We start from the raw sequence: 23,637 nt of genomic DNA, 5'->3' as shown, positions 1-23,637 counted from the left end.
AGAACTCATCAACCCTGTGGCTCAATTTTCAGCCAAATAATGCACGGGTCTATAAGAGAAACAATAATACCAGGGAGGTGTCTACTCTTTAAAATAATAAGCCATTTGAAATCAAAATGACTACAAAAGTGCAGAAGCATTAGCAAAGGAAAGTTAGTGAAGAAATTATAGGGAGGATGAAGGACTGCATCATAGGGACTGCAACCAATGATGGGAATCGCTGAATGAAAAAAATTCATTTGCTCTGTACCCCTTCATCTACCCCTACAAATGCGAAAATGCTGAAAATAAACAAGAGAAAAGTAATATTCTAAGAGTTACAAAGTCAAAACTTTAACAAAGATTTGTTTGAGCCTAATGTTAGGAGAAATATGGAAATATATTAGTTTCCCTGCCAAGCATTATCTAAATTATGACTACTGAACAAGTTACAAGGACTCAAAAATATGGGGTGGCTTTGGAAATTTCATGGGGGAAAAAATGGAACTGAAAAATACAGGAATTTCCCATAAATTTTGTGAAGCCTTCTTATAGAGATACGATCTTCAAAAATATTCTAAAATGTGAAGTCACCTCTCTCTATTGCCTGTAAAATATTTGATTACCAAAAAAGTAGACCCCTACGAAACTTATGTAGCCTAGTCATAAATAGGCCACGCTTTAGTCATTTTCATAGACTATTGATGATACAATTCCAAGCCTGAAAGATAATGCAAAAAGTAATGCAGTAAGTCTGAGACTACTATTCTTATTTTGGTGGGTTCCTGCCATTCCCATGGCTGAGTCCTCTAATGAATAATCACCACCACCTTGGGGTGGTCTTGAGAATCCCAACACAGACTAGAAAATAAAATTCAGTTTAATCATTCTCAATACATAGTTAAAGAAGATCTAACGTAGAACAAAACCCTTACCTCTTCTTTTTTTATATCTTTTTCTTGGTGTTGAAAAAATTCTACCTTTAAGCTTCCTGATGATGGCTGCTCTGGAGGAGGTAGATAACTCTTTGTATTCACAGCATCAAAAAGTTTTTCCACAAATATCTGTGTCTCTAAAAATTCAAAACATAGATTATAAGACAGTTTCTAGGATATAATTCTCTACCTCTATACAACAGATCTCTAATATGATAAAATATATCTGTAACTTATAAATGTAGAAATTATACTAAGACAAATAGCTTCCAAACCATTAAGCCATGGTTAATACTGATGGATACAAGTTTCAGGGGGTGGGCCCCAGAATGGCCAGAGCCTATGCACTAGTTGCTTCATCAATACTACCCAGTGTGCCTCACACAAATATTACTAATCTGTGCCCACTGCTATCGAGCTGATTTTGACTCATAGCGATCCTACACAACAGAATAAAACTGCTCTCTACTGTTTCTGAAGCTGTGAATCTTTACAGAGGAAGACAGCCTCATCTTTCTACCATAGAGCTGCTGGTAGGGTGAAAGCACTGACCTTGAGGTCAGTATGTAACCCATTAAGATATCAGGACTCTTTTTAATAATACCGGAAAGACCAAAAAGTCAAAAAAGGTTGAGAAACATTACACTAAACAGCATTCTAATTTCCTAAGCAGTCCTACATGTACTCAACATGCTATTAATCATTTTTGCATTGGCACCAACAAATGGCAATAAGTTTGGTTTTGGAAGAAAAACTATCAGCAAGTTTTAAGAGTCTAAGAATGTTAAAGAAACAGAAAGCTTTCATTTGAAAATGTGTTATGGAGATAATCAGTAATTATTAACAAAGCTTAGAATTATTACTAGTATACAATAATCATTAAAAATATTTGTTACGTGAAGATTCTGTGTCATAAAGAGTTTCTTGTGGATAATCTTATCATTAAATAACAAAAATCTTACCTTTCTGAAGAAATACATCTAGCTGATCAATACACAGTGCCTTTAACTCTTTCTCACTTTTGTCTTTCTTTACCAAAGCCAGAACATATTTTGCTAGGGCTGATGGATCTGCATCACAGCTGAAGAAAAAAGGAATGTTGAAGAAAATGGAGCCATAAAAAACTACATATGCTACAAAGTCCAATCACAAACTTAGTTGGTATGATAATTAAATGAGTTTACAGGAAAAGCTCGTGAAAGGCACTCAAGAAACAGAAGTTCTTCTCTTTCACACTAATATACTTTGCAGAGTAGTTGTACTTATCAGCATCCTTCCAAAAACCTATTGTGTATATATTTAAAATTCAGTACCATTTATGGCTAAAAGGGGAAGTTATAATAAACAATGTATGTTGTTGTTAAGTATTGTTGAGTAGTTTCCAGCTCATAAAAACCCTCATACAACAGAAGGAAGCACAACCCGATCCTACACCATCCTTGTGGTTACAGCCACTGTATCAATTAACCTTTAAATTTTAAAATAGGAACTCAAATTCTGCATCCCTCTTTTCAAATGCAAATCTGCATTTGAAATCTGCAGTCCCTCCTCCTCACTCCTAGAGTGTGGGTAGGACTTAGTGGCTTGCTTCTAACAAACAGAGATGGCAGAATTGAACAGTGTCTGATTCTGAGACAGGGGTCATCAGGTGCTATATGATGAAGACACTAAAGCAGCCACGTGGAAAGAATCATGTGCAGATGATATAAGGGGTCCAGTCAATGAGGCCAGGGAAGAGCAAATGAGTGAACTAGCAAGAGGATTCTACAGTCTCTGCTGAATCTTGACGATTCAGAAAATTGAAGATTTTGGTCAACAGCTTAAGTGGTTAAAACTGATAGACTGGCCAACAGTTTGACAAACGTTATCACGAAAGATCCTAAAACATCCAGCTAAGCTGCTCCCAAATTCCTAGCCTAAAGAAACAAAGCAATATGCACCTATAATTTGAAGATAAGTTTCAGGGTAATTTTCTACCCAGTAATCATAAATCAACTTTTTCATAAATGTATTTTCATGTATTTACAAAGATTCAAGGTGAATTATAATCTAACCTAAAAGCAAAGAGGATGAAATGAATTTTAGTGGCACAGGAGATTTTTTTTAATGCATTTATTTTAAAACTGTGGTGATAGTTGCATAACTCTTCTTAATATGCTTAAACTATTGAATTATACATGAATTATATATCTATAAAACTGCTAGAATTTTAAAAAGGTAAAATAAACATCATACAAAACTAAAAAAAATTACTTATATTTTCTAATTTACTATTACATTTATTTTTAAATACAAAGAGAATGGCTTATAATACATTAATAAACTTTCATGTTTTATCCAAAAAAATCCTATAAAAGTATGGGGGGGAAGTTGGGGATTTATTCTCCTAACAGATCAAAAAGGGGGTCTTCTGAAGCTTCTAAAATGTTTAAGAAACAAAAAATAATGCTGAAAGAGTAAATCACTTCCTTTCTACCTTAGAAAACTGGTCAGATTCCACTGATTTTAAGTTCCCAACATACTTTTTAGACCAGAAAAAAATCATAAACTTCCAATAAATCATGATTCTGACCACAAGAGTGCTCAAATTTAAGCCAATCATCCTTGTTTGTAGTTTGGGAAGTGAGGAAGTAGGAGTGGGGCAAACAGAAACAAAAACAAGGATGGCCAGAAATGGCAGAATAACGTACTAAAACAAGACTTATCAGCAGCATTTGTATAAGAGGAAAACCAACTTAAGTACTAAAGCAAACAAAACAAAAAACATCAAAAGTCCACTGCCATGGAGTAAATTCTGACTCATAACAATCTTTTAGGGTGTATGAGGCTATGTATTTTAATTAGTAAGGGCAGACAGTCTCACCTCAAAACAGCTTTTGAGTTTGCTGTTAACAGTACATACTGCCAGGACTTACGTATTCAAAGTAATACATAGACTAGGGGGGGAAATTAGATCATGAAGAAGTTAAGAAAAGTGAAAATCAGAAAATCGGAACTAGAGAAAAGAGTGCTGCTCTCCTAGGCAAAATATTGCTAACTACTTTCAGTTCAAGGTGTCATTGTTTGTATAAACTTAAAACTAAAAACGTATTGCTACAAAATCATAGAAACTTATATTAAACAAGAGTATCAAAATATGAAACTATTTTTATTAACATATCCCTCCCATTTAGATCTATACTTCCAAGATTTTAGTCCGACTCATAGACTTGCTTTAAGTAGCCATCGCACGCAAAGGATAAAACATTCAAGAATAAATCTACCAGAGAAAATAAAAGTGTTGTACAGAGAAAGCTACAAAGTACTCCTTCAAAAAACTTATTCATGTAGAGCAAGTTATTATGTTCCTGGGTAAGCAGATTAAATATTGTTAAAATTTCAATAGTACCAAAATTATACTATATAGCCAATGCAATTCTGATCCAAATTCCACAATTTTTCAAAGAAATCAGCAACTCTGTATGAAAAGGAAAGAAACCTAGGATAAATAATACACTATTAAAAAATAAATACTGGTACAACAATAGATAGGAAGGCTAATAGATTAGAATTTAGAACTCAGAAATACAACAAAGGACCTATAGACACCTAATTTTTCATAGGGAACTAAAACACAATAAGTGGGCAAATACAGGTTTTTCAACAAATGGTACTGGAAAAACTGGATTTTCGCTTGCAAAAGAATGAAAATATACCTGTACATCACACCACGCACAGAAACAAATTCAAGATGGATCAAAGGCCTAAATATAAATCACACAATTATTAAACCCACCAATGGAAAAAAAGTGGCAAACTTAAGAACAAAAATAAGAACATATTTTCCATTATGTTCAGTAGTATAGTTATGCCTTGTATACAGTGCACATGCATAAACACATTACTGAACCTAAGGAAAACTATCCATACTATAGAAGATAAATTATAGAAATGGGACCTACTAAAAATACAATATTTATCCACAACAAAAGACTTCATCAAAAGAGTCAACAGAGAATCCACAGATTAGGAAAAAAATATTCAGTAATAATACATCAGCTAAAAGGCTAATTTCCGAAATCTACAGAAAACTACAACATCTCAACAAGAATACAAATAAGTCAATAAAAAACTGGCACAAGACATGAATAGATAATTTACCATTGACAACATATAGGAAGCCAACAAGCATATGAAGAAATGTTTGAGATTATTAGCAATAAGAGAAATACAAACTAAATGAATGAGATACCAACTCACACTGACACTTTTGGCAAAATTCAGTGAAACAGAAAACAATTAATGCTGAAGAGGATATGGAGTGATTGGAATGCTTTATATTGCTGGTGGGAATGCAGAACTGTATCACCACAATGGAAATCAGCATGGCACTTCCTTAAACAAATGCAAATAGAAGGCCCTTATGATCCAGCAATCTCTCTACTGACTTTATGCCTTAAAGAATAAAGAATACAAGAGGAAAAGACATATATATGTACACCAGTATTTATTGCAACCAGCTCCACAATAGCAAAAACATGGAAAAACCTATGGAGGAATGAAGAAACAAGCTCTAGTACATACTACTGAATTTTAGGAATCAATAAAAAAACAACACTTCTCTCAACACCACAGACATAGAGAAAACTAGAGAATATTAGCAAACTCAGTCTATCTTACAAAGATAAACATTTTTTTAAAGATAAATATTTAATATCACCATTTTTATAAAGAAAATTATACATTTTATACACCAGTACGTGAGCCTTGGTTGAGTATGAGGAGGCCAGGGATGGAGGCAGGAACATCAAGAAGGGAGGAAGGGAAAAAAAAGGAAGATTTAATAGGGCATTGTTGCCGATTTCATTTCTTGAGACAGGGTGTGTAATTATATATATGTGTAAGTATATATAAAATGCTTGTTTAAAAAAAAAAATTAAATCCCTCAAGATTCTTTATCCCTTAACCACACATGCCCGTGGCTTAGGAGATGCAGGCACACTACCATCATAAACAAAGGATCAAAAATCCCCACCTCAAGTGCCTTTTTACTTTTTGGTTTATTTTATTTTCTCCTGGTTGTCTCTTACTTCCTCTTCTATTGTGGCCCCACCTCCCTCCAGATACCAATACTTCTCAGGCAGACACCACCAACCCTGCAGATCCATGCATACCCACACAAACCAGGTTTTTTACCACACTGGCTTTTGGGGTTGTTGTTTGTTTTTTTTCACTTCTCACCCAAGGTTATAAACCCACAAACACATCCAAACCCAAGTCACAGCCCTGCCTCTTCCTTTTCCTTTGTCCACCGCTCTGAAGCTTTAATTTTTTCAGGCACTCATCTTTTTTTTTCTATTCTCTTCTCTTCTCTCTTCTTTAATTCTACTATTTCTTTTAAATGCGCACACACACACACACACACAAACTTTCTGGTCTAATTACTTGCTTGCATTTTTCTACCCACTCACTATCTCTTTCTGCTCTCTCCTTTTATCCTGCTTAAATATAATTCCATGCTACTAAGATTTATTACCCCTGTTAAAATATATTTTTCCATTATTTTAAAAAGCCTTTTGAGCTTTCCAGACAGCCCCTTACTAGTACTACTACTAATTTTATTTTATTATCTCTCTTTTTCCTCCATTTCTTTTCCACTTACCAATAAATTTTCCTCTTTCTCCATTTTCCCACTGTATGTGCTCCTGCGCTTACGAGACCTCTCCTTCACAACGTAACTACCCCTGTACAAGCCAGCAACCCACACACCACTAAAAACAATTCCTAGAAAACAGGTCTGTCAACCCAGAATTCAAGAAAAATAGAAACAACCAAAAATCATCGAAACTCAATGGGTACTCTGAAAAAGAGGCCCTGGAACTACCAGAAATAATACTTAAAAGAATGGTGCTTAGGTGTCTTCAAGAGACGTAACATTCATGAAAAGTGAATAAATTGAAAAACTAGAAGCCCTATACAAAAATGAATACCGGAAGATAACAATAAAATAACAGAATCAGACAACATGGCAAATGACATGAGTAATTAAATAGAAGAAAGGTCAATCAAATTAATGAATTCAAAGTTAATTACTCTGAATAAAACCAATAAGAGTGAAAAAATCAACAGTAAAAATAACAAAGGAAAAAAATAAAATAAAATAACAAAGGAAGACAGACAGCCTGAGAATAATGTGGGACAGTTAAGAGAAAACAATTTATGTCTGTCTCATTGAGATTCCAAAGCAAGAAGTAACAAAAAATGTACAGTGAAAATATTATGAGAAAGCATGGAAGAAAATGTGTCCTCCATCACTAAGAAAGTGAAAATAACTATTCAGGCAGCTGACAGAACTCCAAACGGGATAAATTCCAAAAGAAAAACATTGCAACATATTTTAGTGAAACTCTCCAAGTTCATGGAAAAGAGAATTCTGAGTGTAATTAGGGGGGAAAAGAAACAAAAAAAGTCACCTACAACAGAAACCCAATAAGGATAAGTTTAAACTTCTCAGCAAGAAGGCAAGAAATGTAATGTAGGCAAGAAAACAACAAAAAACCATGTACCAAATATTGACAGAAAAATTTACTAAAACTCCTATACCCAGCAAAATTTTACCGCAAATACAAGGGAGAAATTAAGAGACTTCCAGATATGGAAAAAACTTTTTAATTTATAAAAAGATGAGCATTACAAAAAACATGTTAACAGGATCAACATGGATAGAGACACAACAACAGGCAGCAAACCTGAGAGCAACATACAGGGCAACAAGCACCAATCAGAAACCCATAGAATGATAGCAGCACCAAACTAGGGGGAACAAAGTACCAATAAAATTAGCAAATAAAGAAAAGAAAAACACCCAGAGCAAAATGAAAACTACAAACCTGCGTTATCAACAATGTCAACAGAGTAAACAAACAAGAGACAAAGAGTAGACTGTATTAGAAAATACAATCCATGTATAGGCTACATAAAAGAGATACATCTTGAATTCACAACACACAAAAAAAGGCTCAAAGTCAATGGAAGGATAAAAACTTACCAAGCCAATGACCCCCCCAGAAAAAAGTAGGAGTGGCAATACTGATCTGTGAGAAACGTCAATATAAATAACATATTGAAAGACAAGAATGGAAACAATAGCCATAACAAACAGATACACCAGAAATAAATTCAAAAGACACCCACAAAAAACAAACATACCAACATGAAGTCAATTCCAACTCAGTGACTCAAAAGGACAGAGTAGAAATGCCCTTGTAGGCTTCCAAGACGATAACTCTTTACAAGAGTAGAAAGTCTCATCTTTCTCCCAAGACTGCTGGTCCTGGACAGCCAACCTTATGGTTAGAAGCCCAGTGCATAAACACTACACCACGAGGGCACGTAAGGAAAAGACCCTTAAAATACATCAACCAAACCCTCACAGAATTTATATAGCTTGACACTAACAGAAGATTTTAATATACAACTCTGAAGGAAAGACAGCAGGAAAAATAAAGAAACTAAAGAGCTAAATAACACAATCAGCTCGACTTGCTAGACACTGTACAGAAAACCCCACCTTACAACACTCCACCAGACAATAGTACAATACATTCTTCCCCATTACAAATAGTACATACTCTGAAATGGACCAAATGTTAGGTAACGAAGCAAGCCTTAGTAAATTCCAAAAAATTGAGATCATAAGATCCATCTCCTCAGATCACAACAGTATAAATCTGGATATCCACAATAACAGAACATACAAAACTCTTTGGGACACATCAAAAGCAGTTATCAGAGGACAATTTATAGCAATCAACACACATGAAAAAAAGAGGAGAAATTTTTTAAAAACACTGTATCACAACATCAACAACTAGATCAAGGGCAACAACATAAAGCCTCACCTACAAGGGAAATTAAAAAGGTCAGAGAAGAAAAAAAGGAACTAGGAAAACTCAAGAGAGGAAGTTGGTTCTATGGAAAGATTAACAAAAAATGCAAATGCCTAGAAACAGAAATGAAAAAGGTGACAATATCACAACAGATTCTAGTGAAATACAAAGAATAACCCACTCATTATTACTGAAGACTGCAATGTACTGAAGAATCCATTCATCAAAATAAAGGAAGAGGGTAAAGAACATTTTGTCAAAATCTGTATATAATAAGTAACTCTTCCACAGATGTAAACTCTAACAGATTAGATTGTCTTTTTGAATTTTTTTTTGTGTGCAACTCCACGGAGGCCTGCACATAACTCAATGCCATTGAGTCCGTCTGTCTCACAGAAACCCTACAAGACAGAGTAAGAACTACCCTTGTGGGTTGCTGAGACTGTAACTCTTTATAAGAATAGAAAGCCAAGTCATTCTCCAGCAGAATCACTGGCAGCTTCAAACTGCTGATCTTGAGGTTAGCAGCTCAATGGGTAACCAATATGCTACCAGGGCTCCCTCAAATGTGTACACAGCCACATCCAAATGTACTTTAAGGAATAAGCATTAGTATTGGGGTTTATCATTTCTCCTCCCAAAATGAGTAAAACCAGAACTAAACTTATAAAAACAAACAGTAACAATAAAAAATAGGAAGATAAATAGAACCAGGTATCAGTTGATCTTAAAACTACTACATCTTTGCATCTTTAAAACAAAATCAAGATAAAGCAGGGTGGAATTTTACAGTTCTACACTAATAATGAATGAGCCCTGATGGTATAGTGCTAACACCATTCATACTATAGATTGTCCGTAATTTGAAATTACTAGCCACTCCTACGAAGAAATACAGGGCTTTCTATTCCTGTAAAGAATCAGTGTCTTAGAAAATCAGAGGCAGTTCTATCCTGTCCCATAAAATCATTATGAGTTGGCACCCACTTGATGGCGGCTAGTTTGGTTTGATTTATGCAAAGGAGTATCCCTCCAAAAAAACCCGGAATCCCCAATTAAATTTTTTTTTTTTTTACAAAATCACCTTATCACCTTCAAAGTACTCGCCATTACACTTAACACATTGTCAAACCTGCAATTCCATTCTTGGAAACATTTTTCAAACTCATCTGCTTGGATTGCTGACAGCACCTCCCTCATTTTTTTCTTCACCTCTTCTATTTCGTCAAATCACTGTCCTTTCATATCCCTCTTCATTTGTAGAAGTCAGAAGTTGCATGGAGCCAGATCAGGTGAGCAAGGTGCCTGGGCAAGAGAGGCATGCTGATTTTTGCCAAAAACTGGAACACTGAGAAAGCTAGATGAGCATGTGCATTATCATGGTGCAAAACCAGTACCATCTGCCACAAATCGGCCTTTTTTGATGCACTGTTATGCAACCTGTTCAAAACCTCTAAATAGAAAGCTTGATTAACAGTCTGACCCTGGTGGACCGAACTCCAAACATTTTCGTTTATTCGGGAAGTTGACGGAATGCCACCATGAGGTTTGTCACCAATCAACATTTCACCTTTTTTGAAAACAAGAAAACTACTCGTGGTTTTTCCCAAAGCACTGTCCTTGTAAGCTGTGTTCAACATCACAACAGTTTCTGTGGCATTTTTCCCGAGTAGGAAACAAAATTTCACAGCTGTGCGGTGGTGCTCTCTTTAATCTGCCATCACAAAAAAAAACGAGGTTCTGGCTAAACTGCTTTCAAGAAAAAATTCACTGTGACCAGTGAGAACCTTCCCAGGTGATGCCACTGGGTGTAACTCAGACGGAGTTGCTTGATGCTTACCTAGCAGGAAAAATGCTTTCTAAGAAAGCTCTGCCCAACAGTTTTCCGTTGTTGGTTTTTTGTTGTTTTTTTTTTTGGGGGGGGGGGGGTGAAGGGGTGTAAACCTTATACAAATAATGGGGAAGCCCGGTGGCATGGCAGGTTACACAACTAGGCTGCTAATTGCAAGGTCAGCAGCTTGAAACTATCAGCCACTCCTTGGGAGAAAAATGAGGCTTTCTACTCCTGTAATGACTTAGTCTCAAAAACTCACAAGACGCAGTTGAACCCTGTCCTATAAGCTAACCAGGGTCAGAATCAACTAAATGGCAGTGAGTTTGGTATATAAATAAGGAACCCTTATGATGTAGCATGGTGAGTACCAAGATGCTAATAAGATCAGCAATTCAAACCCACAAGTTGTTCTGAGGGAGAAAGAAGCATGAGACTGCTGGCTTCCTTAAAGATCTATAGCCTCAGAAACCCTATATTACAGTCACAATAAGTCAAAATCTGTTTGATTGTAAAGTTTGATATTTTTCTTTTGTTTTGCATACAAATTATGAATTGAAATCAACTTGTCAGATTATAGGTAAAAACTAGTAATTTCAACTAATACACTTAATTCTCAGTGGCATGCCACACAAATGGCATTATACTAGGTCAGTACAGGAATAAATGTAAATCTTAAAATTGGAGTGTTTCCAAGTACCTTAGATTCTAATAAAATGAAAGTAAGTAACAAGTAACAATAAACAAGTGTGCAAATGATAAGTGTCATATATGATGCAAGTTAGTATAGGAGGAAAAGAGTTACTGAGAGAGAGGCAATGATTTCACTTAGAGCCAAAGCTTTCTGGAATAATGGACACTTCATAGCTGACCTTTGATTTCTATAAATCAGTATATAAAAGAAATGGAGTATGTAATACATAACAAGGCTCTGAAATCAAAGTATCTTGCTTTGAAACCTGACTCCATCACAAGAACAAAATGTTACTTAACATTCCTAAAACTCAATTTCCTCCTGTTTAAAATCCTCCCCACCTCCCAAAAAGCAGAACCTAACTGACATACATTGTGAATGCACAATGGTTAGCATATAATAAACACTGAAATAACATTACCCATGATTATTCAAAGTAAGGAAAAACAAACAAGCCTTCCTGTAGATGCCTAGTCATAGGTACCCAACCAGAGTTCTGCATTAGGTTCCAAGTCTCATCTTTTTCCCAAAGAGTGGTTTTTGAGTTCCAATGCCAAACTCTCAGTTATCAGTTAAATATTGAACCCACTATACCACCTGGGCGGTTTTGTTTGTTTGTTTGTTTTGGGGGGGGTGTCACATACAATAAAGCATAATGAAAAAAATCAGCTCTACTGAAATGAAAACTCATAGGCAGCAAATGTCTATAGAGTTCTGAAAGTCAAGCTAAGAGTATGCGTTTTATCACTTAAGAATGCTGAAGATGTTACTCAAGCAACAGGCTATAAAGAAAGTTGGACACACATGTTGGTGGAATGATAAGAGAAAAAGAACCTAATAAGGAACAGTAAGCAATAGCATTAGAAAGAACTGTTAAAGGAAACAAAGTTTGATGATTAAGTGAATGGGGGACAGGGAGCAGAGAAAGATGTCAAGAAGTTAAGATTCCAAGCCTAAATAATTTGAAGAAAAATAAAGGGAAATAAGTGAAATCAGTAAACATTTATTTTCAGAAAGTGTGACATTTGAAATGAGTGATCCAGGAGGATATAAAGCTAAAGAAGCTATGGAAATAAGCACTTAAGATTTTATGGAATGGTTAAGTTTAAGCACATTATTTGGAAGAAAGGCTTGGCAATCAAGTTCTATAGGATTACAACCACCAGATGCTCAACCTAGCAATGGGGACCAGGCATGGCTTCATTCCATCGAGATATCTTAATAGCTAACATTACTATGAAAAAGAAATACATGCATCTAAAACAAGTTTAGATGAACCAGTTCAAACAAAAAAAAAAATCTTTACGGCTCTGCCTTGAACATTGTGTTCTTTTAAGACCTATGTTCTATCAAATTGACAGCAACTCAAAAGATTAGAAATCAATCTTGGGGCTCAGTGAGTTTATGTTAATAGAGGATGGTTACACAACTTGAAGGATATAAGCAATGTTACTAAATTGTAGATGTAGACTGATTTTTAAGTAAGCACAACCCACTGGAGAAAGATGAGGCAGCACCCTGCTTTGACTATGGAGCAGTTCTACACAGTCACTTAAGCAAGAATCAAATTCTAATCTTTTTTCAAAATATAACCACAATTTCAGCTAAATGAATTCAACAATCGGAGCCCTAGTAGTGTAGTGGTTATGCATTATGCTGCTAACTGTAAAATCAGCAGTTTAAAACCACCAGTCACTTCAAAAGAGAAAGGCCAGGCTACCTACTCTCCTAAAGAGTTACAGAAGTAGTTCTACCCTGTGTGAGGAAAACAAGGAAGCCCCCCAAAAAATGTATACATGTATTTAAATTTATGTATCTAAATGTATATTGAACCATGTATATATTCATATATATTCTTAATGACTAGAGTTCAGTTAAGGGATCAGATATCAGGCATCAAAGACAAAAAAAAAAAAATCATAGCATTGTGAATGAGGAGGGGTGCGGAATGGGGATCCAGGCCCTATTCTGTGGGAAATTGGACATCCCCTTGCAGAAGGGCTGCGGGGAGGAGACGAGCCAGTCAGGGTTCAGTGTAGCAATGATGAAACATACATGTTTCCTCTAGTTGATTGCTTTCTCCCCCCTGACTATCATGATTCCAATTCTACCTTACAAATCCAGCTGGACCGAAGGATGTACACTGGCACAGACACAAACTGGAAATACAGAGAATCCAGGACAGATGAACCCCTCAGGACCAGTGGTGAGAGTGGCCATACTGGGAGGGTGGAGGGAAGGTGAGGGAGAAAGGGGGAACAGATTACAAGATCCACATATAACCCGCTCCCTGGGGGATGGACAGCAGAGAAGTGGGTGAAGGGAGACGTCGGATGGTATAAGGTATGATAAAATAATAATAATTTATGAATTATGGAGGCTTCATGAGGGAGGGGTAGGGGAAGGGAGGGGAAAAATCGGGGAGCTGATACCAAGGACTCAAGTAGAAAGCATATGTTTTGAGAATGATGATGGCAACATATATACAAATGTGCTTGACACAATTGATGCATGTATGGATTGTGATAAGAGTTGTATGAGCCCCTAATAAAATGATTTTTTTAAAAGAAACTATCCACTAAGAAATCCACTTAAGAAACCTCACAAAAGAAGCTAAAAATGGTCAAAAATACTATGAATAAAATTCAGTCCCCTTAAAAACTATAAAACCAAACCCATAGCCAATAAGTCAATTCTGACTCAGCAATCCTATAGGACAAAATAGAACTGCCCCAAAGCATTTCCACAGACGCCATCTCTACAAAGGCAGACTAGCACTGCTTTCACACTCAAGAGTGGCTGGTGGATTTAAATCCAGAAAACCTTTTGGTTAAGCAGTCAACCACTTTGAGCACTGAACTACTTCTGCCTCACTAATAAAACATTAAAAAAAAACAACCTTTTTAACTGAATCAGATTACCAATGGTCTGTTTCTTTGTTCATAAAGTTTTATTACCCAAGGTATTTAGAGATTTGTTGAAATGGGTACTTTCAAACACTGATGATGGTAATGTTGGCTTTTACTATTTTCAAGAGAAAGAAAACTGAATCTTAAAAAGATCAACCCTCTGCTCATTTGTAGGAAATTTACCCCAAATAAATAATTAAGCATATACCCAGTTTCATATATGTGCAGTAAACGTCATTAGAGTAGCAAAAACTTTTAACTACAGAGAAGCTTTGAAATAATTTATGGAATGGAACTATTGTGAAATACTGAAGAATATTTAATTATATAGAAATAATGTAATTCAATGTTACATAAAATAAGGATTAAAACTTTATGTTACTTGACTTTTGTAAAATTGTATTTGGGTATTTACAAGAACTGATTAAACCCTTAAAACAGAAAAACAAATGTAAAAAATAAAGGGTTTTGCCTGGAGTCCATTAACAGGCTCGGAAAATTGAAAAAGCTGTGAAATTCAATGCAAAATTGAATATACAAGAGGGCTCCCCACCTACCCCCAAATGGAAAAAAAGCTCTACTGAGCGGAGTTTTCATAATAAGCTTTTTTCCTGCTCGGCAAGCATCAGGCAACCCACTCTGAGTTAGTGCACCCCATGAGGTTCTCATAGGTCACAGTGAACTTTTCTGTGAAAGCAGTTTTGCTTGAACCTCATTTTTTTGCGTGTGTGATGGCCAATTTAAGAGAACAGTGCGAAGCTGTGAAATTTTGTTTCCTGCTTGGCAAAAATGCCACATAAATGGTTGTGATGTTGGACACAGCTTACAAGGGGGAAAAAACTCGTGTATGAGTGGTTTTCTCATTTCAAAAAAGGCTAAATATCAACTTGATGACAAACCCCATCTGAACATCCATCAACCTCCAAACTGACAAAAATGTCAACTCGAAGTGTGTTCCACCAGGTCAGACTGTTACTCAAGCTTTCTATTTAGAGGTTCTGAACAGTGCGGGACAAAAAAGGGCTGATTTGTGGCTGACAGGGGACCGGTTTTGCCACCACGACAATGTAACTGCTCACACAGCCATCTCAGTGTGCCAGTTTTTGGCAAAAAACAGCATGCCTCTTTTGCCCCATGCACCTTACTCACCAGACCTCGCTCCACATGACTTCTTTTTGCTTCCCAGAATGAAGTGGGGCAGGAAAGGAGAGCGATTTGATGATGCAGAAGAGGTGAAGAAAAAAACGAGGGAGGTGCTGTCAGCCATCCAAACAGACAAGTTAAAAAATGTTTCCAAGAATGGAATCACAGACTTGACATGTGTATTAAGTGTAATTGAGAGTACTTTGAAGGTATTAAGGTTATTTTGTAAAAAAATTGATATATATAGCTTTGGGGGTAGCCCCTCTTATATGAAACTCCCTTCTTCCAAGGAAGGGAGTTCTTATTCCAAATCTCAAAGCCTCTACAACAGATAGACAAAGCCACTTGTTTTCTTTTTAAGAACCACTGTCAATAGAAACCATCCTTGGGAATGTCAGTAGTTTAAATGGTTTTAAGAGAGAGAAAGATGGGAGAAAAAAGGACTAACACAAGGGCAGTGAGTTCGGTTTTGGGTTTTGGTGGCACAGTTATGAGACCGACTCCTGGAAAATGACATGGTTGGTAAAGTAAAAGGACAGGAAAAGCGGAAGACCCTCAATAAGACGGATTGGAGTGATAAGTGCAATAATGGGTTCACACAAAAACAATTTTGACAACTGTGTTGTGTTCTGTTGTAATATAGGGTCAATGTGAGTCAGAAAAGATTCAAGAACACCTAACAACAGGTGACATAGTGAGTTATGCCTGCTAATGACAAGGCCTACAGTTCAAACCTACCAGCCACTCCAAAGATGAGGCGATCTGCTCCCAGAAACCACAGCAAGTGTTCTACGCTGTCACTATGAGGCTGATTCAAAGAAAATTGAGAGTTGGACTGCTGAATTTGTTTTCCTACCTTAAGAAATTCCAACACTCTATCCCAATAAAGTCACTAGAAAGGAAAAACTAAAAGGACACGGGGTCAAATTTTCAAGCATAGAGATTATCTTGCAAAGGCAAAACCCAGTTCTTCCTACAAGGCAGAAATAAATTTTAACTGGTGATAAAGGTGTAGTAGCAAGTAAGATTAATGGGAAAAAGGCAACCTAATCCAAGGAAAAGATTTCTTTCATACATTTTGTTAACCAAGATGCATGAAACTTGAGCTTTCCTTTGCAACACTGGCAGTAGTACTATGAAAACGTAATAGTAAAAATTAGTATACAGTAATAGAAAACGCTAAGGAAGGTGTATTATACAACAGCAGTTCATTAAGAACATGGGCTTTAAAGACAGAAAACAAGTTCAGATCACTAAATCATATGTGAAAGCGGTGCAACCCTAGGCAAGTATTTTAACTTCATGCTGTGTTTCCCTGTAAGTCAATCTGTACATCAAAGACAATGCTTATCTTATAGAACTTCGGATAATACATATAAAGCATCTAAAACAGTGGTTCTCAACCTTTCTAATGCTGTGAACCCTTTAATACAGTTCCTCATGTGTGGTGACCACCAATCATAAAATTATTTTTGTTGCTACTTTATAACTGTAATTTTTCAACTGTTATGAATTGTCTGACCCCTGTGAAAGGGTTATTCGACCCCCAAAAGGGTTGCAACCCACAGATTGAGAACCGCTGATTTAAAACAATGCATACAAAATGTTAGATGGCACTGGTAGCAGTAATGGTGATTACCGTAACAGTAGCTATTATAATGCAACCTCTTTGATTTTAATCAACAAATATTTAAGGCACGAAGGAAAGGATACGCTTTTAAATGTCTCAACATCAGGGCCCAAAACGAACCAACTCCACTGCCATCAGATACTAGTTCACAGCAACCATCAACTACAGAAGGACACTATTCTGTCAATTACCTATTCTATCAATTACCTAATCACTTGGCTAATGAGTGGCTGAGATGTAAATACCGCTTATGGGGGTCACAAGTTAGCAGTAGAGAGCTACAAGCAAAAATTATGTGAACTGAAGCATACTGTCTCTACACAACATTACCTCCAAAGCAATACACAGTGGAAGACTAGGTATTTGGATCCTTACTATTTAACTCACAAATGTGAGTGTGTCATCAAGTCCACTTGCCTTTCGATCTTATTTTCTGAACACTGAGTAGCCGGATTAGATCATGTGATTTCCCTACTCACTAAAGTACCACATTTAGTGATATGTGAACTCATTTAAATAAAACACTTTAAAAAAAAGTTTCTGTCCTTGAAAAACAAAAACAGTGAGAATTTAGTTTTTTTCCAGGAAGAAAAATTATTATTAGCAAGTTTTATTTGACAGAACAAAACACCATCCTTAAATATGTCTAAATGATTTCAGTACCTACATTTTCAACAACTTATGGGGAAAAACTCAGAACTATATGTTTATAGACCTTCTAATACAAAATGAGACTTTTATATTGAAACGAGCTAGATTTTGTTGCTTTTAACATGAATCTAAAAATTCCACTGTCCTTTGCAGTTATCCAGTCCCATGCTTTTTCTACTTCTTTCAATTCCTGAAGGGTATGTCTTTCCCCTCTCATTTTAGAATCTTCATACAATTTGGACTCTGAAACCTAGAATGCTCAAACACAGTGGTTCTCAACCTGTGGGTCACGACCCTTTCACAGGGATTGCCTAAGACCATTGGAAAACACCGATGGTCTTAGGAACCGAGACATGGCTCCTCTATCCATCTCCAGGCGGGTTCGTCCACATGCAGACGCCCACATAAGAGTACCTAGTGTGAAGACTGTTACCCATGCTACACCATGCTTCAAGACAAAATTTCATTTATTTGTCATTAGAATATTTCACAATATATAATTACATATTGTTTTTGTGATTGATCACTATGCTTCAATTATGTTCAATTTGTAACAATGAAAATATATCCTGCCTATCAGATATTTACATGACAATTCAAAACAGTAGCAAAATTACAGTTATGAAGTAGCAACGAAAATAATTTAATGGCTGGGTGTCACCACACATGAGGAACTGTACTAAAGGGTCGCAGAATTAGGAAGGTTGAGAACCACTGCAATTATAGATCACCGACTGGATGCTTTACCCCAGGCAAGTTGCTTTTCAAACTTTAGGCTCAAATGGCATGTTACCATATACCAGGGAAACCTTGTCTGATCTCCCCAAATATATACTGACAGCATTCAGTATATTTATCAGCACTTGTTTATATGTCTTCCCTGATAAATATAAAACAATAATTTCACATTGTCCCATATGACAGTAATTTCATGTTATTTCCTACTATTTTCCCAATAGCTAGCATGTTATACACTCAATAAAAATTTGTTGAATATATTTAAAATGTGGGACAAATCCAAAATCATGAGCTGCTTTAGAAGCACACATACCTAAAATGTTGCTATACAACTTTTAAGTTACACCTTAAACTAGGTCGTTCCAATTTTCCTTCCTCAAGGAAATGCTGTTTGAAAATTAGTTTTAGAGTAAAGCAACAACAAAATGTCCTATCACTGCTTGACTAGTGGTGCCTTATTTATCCCAACCACAGTACTACAGCCACCTGAATAGGCTATACAATACCTAGAATATGCAATCATTAAAACCAAAGAAAAATAACAAGTATAGACAGCAAGTAAGTAGCTACAAATAACCTCATTTATCTGTAAGGCTGCCCACTGACATTTTTAAAGGAGCAGAAAACCTCATTTTCCTCCTGCAGGCAGTTCAACATGTAACCCTCTATGCTTTTAAGCTACAAGAGGAAAAAAAATTATTAACAAAATTGATAAGTAATTTGAAAACTCAAGGCTATCCACTAACTTCTTAAGGAGTACTTATGATACCAGGAAGTACTCCAGGGGTGGGGAACCTTTTTTTCTACTAAGTGCCATTTGGATACTATAACATCATTCTCAGGCCAAACTGGTCAAACAATTAACTCAACCCTAATGTGATGGCATAGAAGCCCTGGTGGTGCAGTGGTCACACAATGGGCTGCGATTAGCATGGTTCAGTAGTTCAAATCCACCAGCAGCTCCTCAGAAGAAAGGCTGAACTTTCTACTCACATAAACATTTACAGTCTTGGAAACCAATAGGGGGTCGCTATGAGTCAGCAATGACTGAATGGCAGTAAGAGAGAGAATGTGATGGCTATGAGTTGGTATCCACTCCATGGCAGTGAGTTTGTTTTTTTAATGTAATGGCTGGAACTGCTTCTATTTGTCTAGGTGTATGAATGATGTTAGCTGATACTGATGATGTCACAGTTCTTTTACAGCCTGGGGGCCAAATGTTCCTCAGCCCTGAAGAATTCCAAAATTTTCTTAATACATGTTCATTCTTTTCCCCATTTTACATACAAGGGCAAAGAGTCACTGAGTTATGCAGCTTACTCAAAATTACACAGCAAAACCAGAATTCTATCCCAGTTCAATTGTCTTCAGAGATATCCCTTCTCAACTACTCCACTGCCTTTTCTCTCCAGCTCACTAAAATAAGGCTTTCATTGACACTCCTCCACTCTAGCACAAACTCTAAGAACCACTTACCTAAATTTGACCCTGAAATGTTACTTGTATTTTATTAACACCTCACCCTTCCAACCAATGCACCACCCTCCACTTTTCCCCTCAATTTGTATCCTCCAAGTCACAACTACCAGTCCAGTTACTTAAGCCAAAATCTTAGGCATCATAACTCTTGATATCCTTTGCCCCCCATCTCCCGACACCAATCTATCAAGTATACTTATGAAATGTATTTGGGTTCTGTCTCCACTATCATTCCAATACCAGGTACCATCATCTCTGCTTTTCAGAATGGTCTCTTTCCTTCCACTGATTCGTAATCTCTACAAAGTGGGCAGTTAAAATCAGATCAGCCTTGGTCTGCTTTAACTCTTCTAATGTCCTCGCACTACATACCTTAAATAAAAGCCAAAGTTTTGTCTATGGCCTAGAAGATACTACAAGACTTAGCCTCTACTATTTCTCCAACTTTCCATACTTTTCTCCAACAAGAGACTCCTTGCAAACACAATGGCCTTTCTGTCTCTGGAACATACTGCATTGATCTCTAGTTCAGAGTCTTTGCACTTACTGTTCCTTCTGCAAAGGACACTGTTTTACCAGGCGTGCATGGATAGTTCCTTCACTTCCTTAAGTGCTACTCAAATTTCACCTTCTAAGAGAAGTTTTCCCTGGTCAACCCATGTGAAGTAGGCCCTACTCTTAAGCATTCTTTTACATGAACCTCCATTATTAGAATCTTCTAAATAGCTCTATTATCTGAAATTATAACACTTGCTTGTTATGTCTTACCTCTATAGGAAAAAAATCTATCTTCCTAAAGCCTCCCAATCCTAACCAAAACCAAGCCACGGCCAGATGGTCATTTCCAATTCCTAGCGACCCTATCGGACAGAGTAGAACTGCTCCAAAGGATTTCCAGGGCTGTAAAACATTACCGGCGTGGCTTTCTCCTCTCCTAAACACAGTCCTGGAGACCCACAGACGCAGTTCTATCCTGTCCGATAGGGGTCGCTGTAAGTCTGAAGCACCTGGAGGGCAGTTTGGTGGTTTTTTAACGTATAACCGAGGTAGATAAGCCTTATCTTTCTCCAGAGGAGCAGCTGGTGGGTTTGAACGGCGATCATTTCACTTAGCAGACCAGGGCCTGATCCACTTCGTCTGGTCTCTAATCGTACAAGGTAAGTGCTCAGTAATGTTTTAAATGAATGCACATCTTGTTACTATATATTAAACATTTCTGATAAAGGACCTGGTCTGTGACACAGTTCATTTGTACTAATAGCATCTTAAAACAATGCGTAAATTTTCCAATCTGGTACATTTCTGCATAAACTTTCCCACGGACCATGCATAACATCCCACTTGAAACGGTTAACTATTTCATATGGACATACAGAATGTGTAGGCGGGAAAAGGCCATTTTACTGAGTACCTTAGCACCTGTTACGTCTTCAATCACCTTAAGAGATGTACCAATAGGCCAGAAAGCACATGGAAGATGTGGCCCTTTTTTCAGATTACTTGGGGACGGCTAACACTTCAGTGATTTCGACTAGAACTACCCTACTCTCTAAAAAGGGTGGTCCACTTCCTACAGAAGAGTAAACATCGCCGGTGAACATGAGGTAAGGCTCGTATTCTCAAACCGAAAAGAAACCCACTTCAGGGCCCTAGGCGATCATCCATGTGTTTAGTTATTGGGTCGGTCGACATATAACGGGAAACAAGTGCGAGAGCCACCGGTTCAAGTACCTGCTCGACTGTAAAACATACAAAGGTCAGCTCAGACCCTGCAGACCATCCTGAACCTGGGTCTCCGTTTGCCGCGTCGGCCTCCCCCGAAGTCCCCTGGGCCAACAGCAAAGATGTGTCTGCCCACGTCCCACAGCCATCTCTACGAGCTATCACTCGGGTACTCACATGGGCTCCAGAGTCTTGCTGAGCCAGGACTTGAGTGCCTCGAAGTTTTCAATGATCATTTTAGAAACCATCCGCGGCCGCCCCGCGTCCTGTCACGCTCCTCCGCCCGCCCGCCCTCCTGCCCGGGTTGCGGCCGCTCCGGCCGCCGCTGCCCCCGCCCCCTCCTCCGCGCGCTGCCCGCGTGGGCCGCGGTGGGAGGTGCCGGTGGCAGGTTGCAGCGCGCCCGCTCCGCCACAGTTCCGTGGGGGCTGCCGCGGGCCACGAGTGCACGGGGCACCAGCTCCTCCACCTCCCCGGACCCCAACTCGGGCGACGGTTGTCCGGGCCCTCCCCTTCCCTGCAGCCCGGCAAATCTCAGCCCGGGAGCGCGACGCGGGCCTACACCCGGGCTTTCCCTGAGTCTCGAGACTAGGTGCTTGTTGATAACGCAGGAAAGGAAAGAGTGAAGAAAGAAGGCGACGGGCGGCTCTATGGGAACGATTCGCGGGGTCTTCCCGGTTCCTAGCACCCCCAAGAAGATGGCTGCCGTAAACTCTCGCGAGAATGCATGTAGTCTCGCGGTGACTCCGGAGCCTGCTGGGAAGAGACGTAAGAGGTGGGAGAGCGCGCGACGAAGTGTAGTCGCTCTGTCCTCTCTTAGTTGCGTGGCTGGCAGATTTCTACGAAAATATCCTCTGGTCGTCTTACTGAATAAAGGCTTCCCCCGACTCCCTTTCCGCAGGACGGAGGAGTTCAGAAACAGCGGAAGCCCAGCGCGGGTCTTCGGAACAGATGGTCGTTGTGGCTCTGCGAGAACGAACTTGCCTGCCTTGAGACAGTCCACAAGCAGTGTGTTGCTCGGTGGGCTGCGCGGTGCGGCCGCCTCCGTGGACCATCATCTGTGTGGGCTGTGATGTGAGATTGGGAAGCTCAGGCTAGTCTAATATAACCCACTGAGCTCTCCCGAGAATTAGTGAGTAACTTGTCCGAAGCTACTTGACTTGAGGGAGCACGAAAGACCTGGGGAGGCATCGCACACTAGGAAGGTGAGATAGCCAGTGACAACCGTTTTAGAGGTTAAACTTCTGAGCACTGAGTTTGCAAAAAGGTATGGATTACAGTGTAAATCCACAACCCATATATGAGTCGCCGTGTAGATTTAGCTTCCATTGAATTATTTCTACTGTTAACCCGCACAGTGAATAGCCTTGCCCTCACCACTGTCAATCCCCTAGAAGAAGCAAATTTGGGATGCTGTGGTCCATGGCCATGAGACACATTCTCAATGCCTTGGTTGAGGCCTCTGAACCAATCTTGTCAGCCTTTCTGTGCTCATGATGTACTTGTCCCATCATGGTTCCATACCCACCACTACAGTCCCACATTTAACTGTGATTTGTTGATAGTCCACTAATCGGTTTTTGTAAGTTTCCTTTGCTCTCCCATATCTTTTTATGTCTCAGAATCCCTGCAAACCCGTGGATGCCATTATAACTCCTTACTAATAATCTTCCTCATGCTGATATGTGTCATTTGTCTTGTCTTTTCCTGTTTAAGACTTAATAAATGCTCTCCTTAAGTTAAATCTCGAGATTGGGGTCTCTTGTGAACCCTAGAACATAACCCACCGGAAACTTGGAATTTTCCTAGTCTCATTCCTAAGAATGAGGTTTTCTTCCTTCGAATTCTCATTGAGAGCAGACTACACCAAATGGGGAAAATTATGTCAAACTTGCAAATCAACATCCTAAAAATTTATTCCCATTCCTGGCCTATAGTATTTTCTGTCTTCCTCTGTCTGTTTCTCCCGTCCTCCTCCCTCCTTCCCTCTGCCCCTCTCTCCCTCTTTTTGCTGGGAATATAATTTATTTATTTGGTCTATTAACACCAAGATCTGCAAAT

At 38.2% G+C, this 23,637-nt stretch overlaps 1 protein-coding gene across 8 annotated transcripts in view; it reads right to left on the bottom strand.

Moving 5' to 3' along the window:
* Positions 1-21,831, bottom strand: part of RBM26 (RNA binding motif protein 26) — a 110,554-nt gene extending 88,723 nt beyond the window's left edge. For all 8 annotated transcript variants that reach the window (XM_045283771.1, XM_045283772.1, XM_045283774.1 and 5 more), the window contains exons 1-3: positions 21,757-21,831; positions 1,877-1,995; positions 915-1,051 (exon numbers count right to left, since the gene is read on the bottom strand). In XM_045283771.1, coding sequence (XP_045139706.1) covers positions 915-1,051; positions 1,877-1,995; positions 21,757-21,827 — 327 coding nt within the window. In that variant the 5' untranslated portion in view covers positions 21,828-21,831. The remainder of the gene's footprint in view (positions 1-914; positions 1,052-1,876; positions 1,996-21,756) is intronic.
* Positions 21,832-23,637: the final 1,806 nt, after the last annotated feature.

Source organism: Echinops telfairi, unplaced genomic scaffold (genome assembly GCF_000313985.2).
Source record: "Echinops telfairi isolate 266 unplaced genomic scaffold, ASM31398v2 ScPeMD7_7467;HRSCAF=8505_0, whole genome shotgun sequence".
Classification (NCBI taxonomy): domain Eukaryota; kingdom Metazoa; phylum Chordata; class Mammalia; order Afrosoricida; family Tenrecidae; genus Echinops; species Echinops telfairi.
The sequence above is the reverse complement of the archived record's forward strand: the minus strand, read 5'-3'. Positions and strand labels throughout refer to the sequence as shown.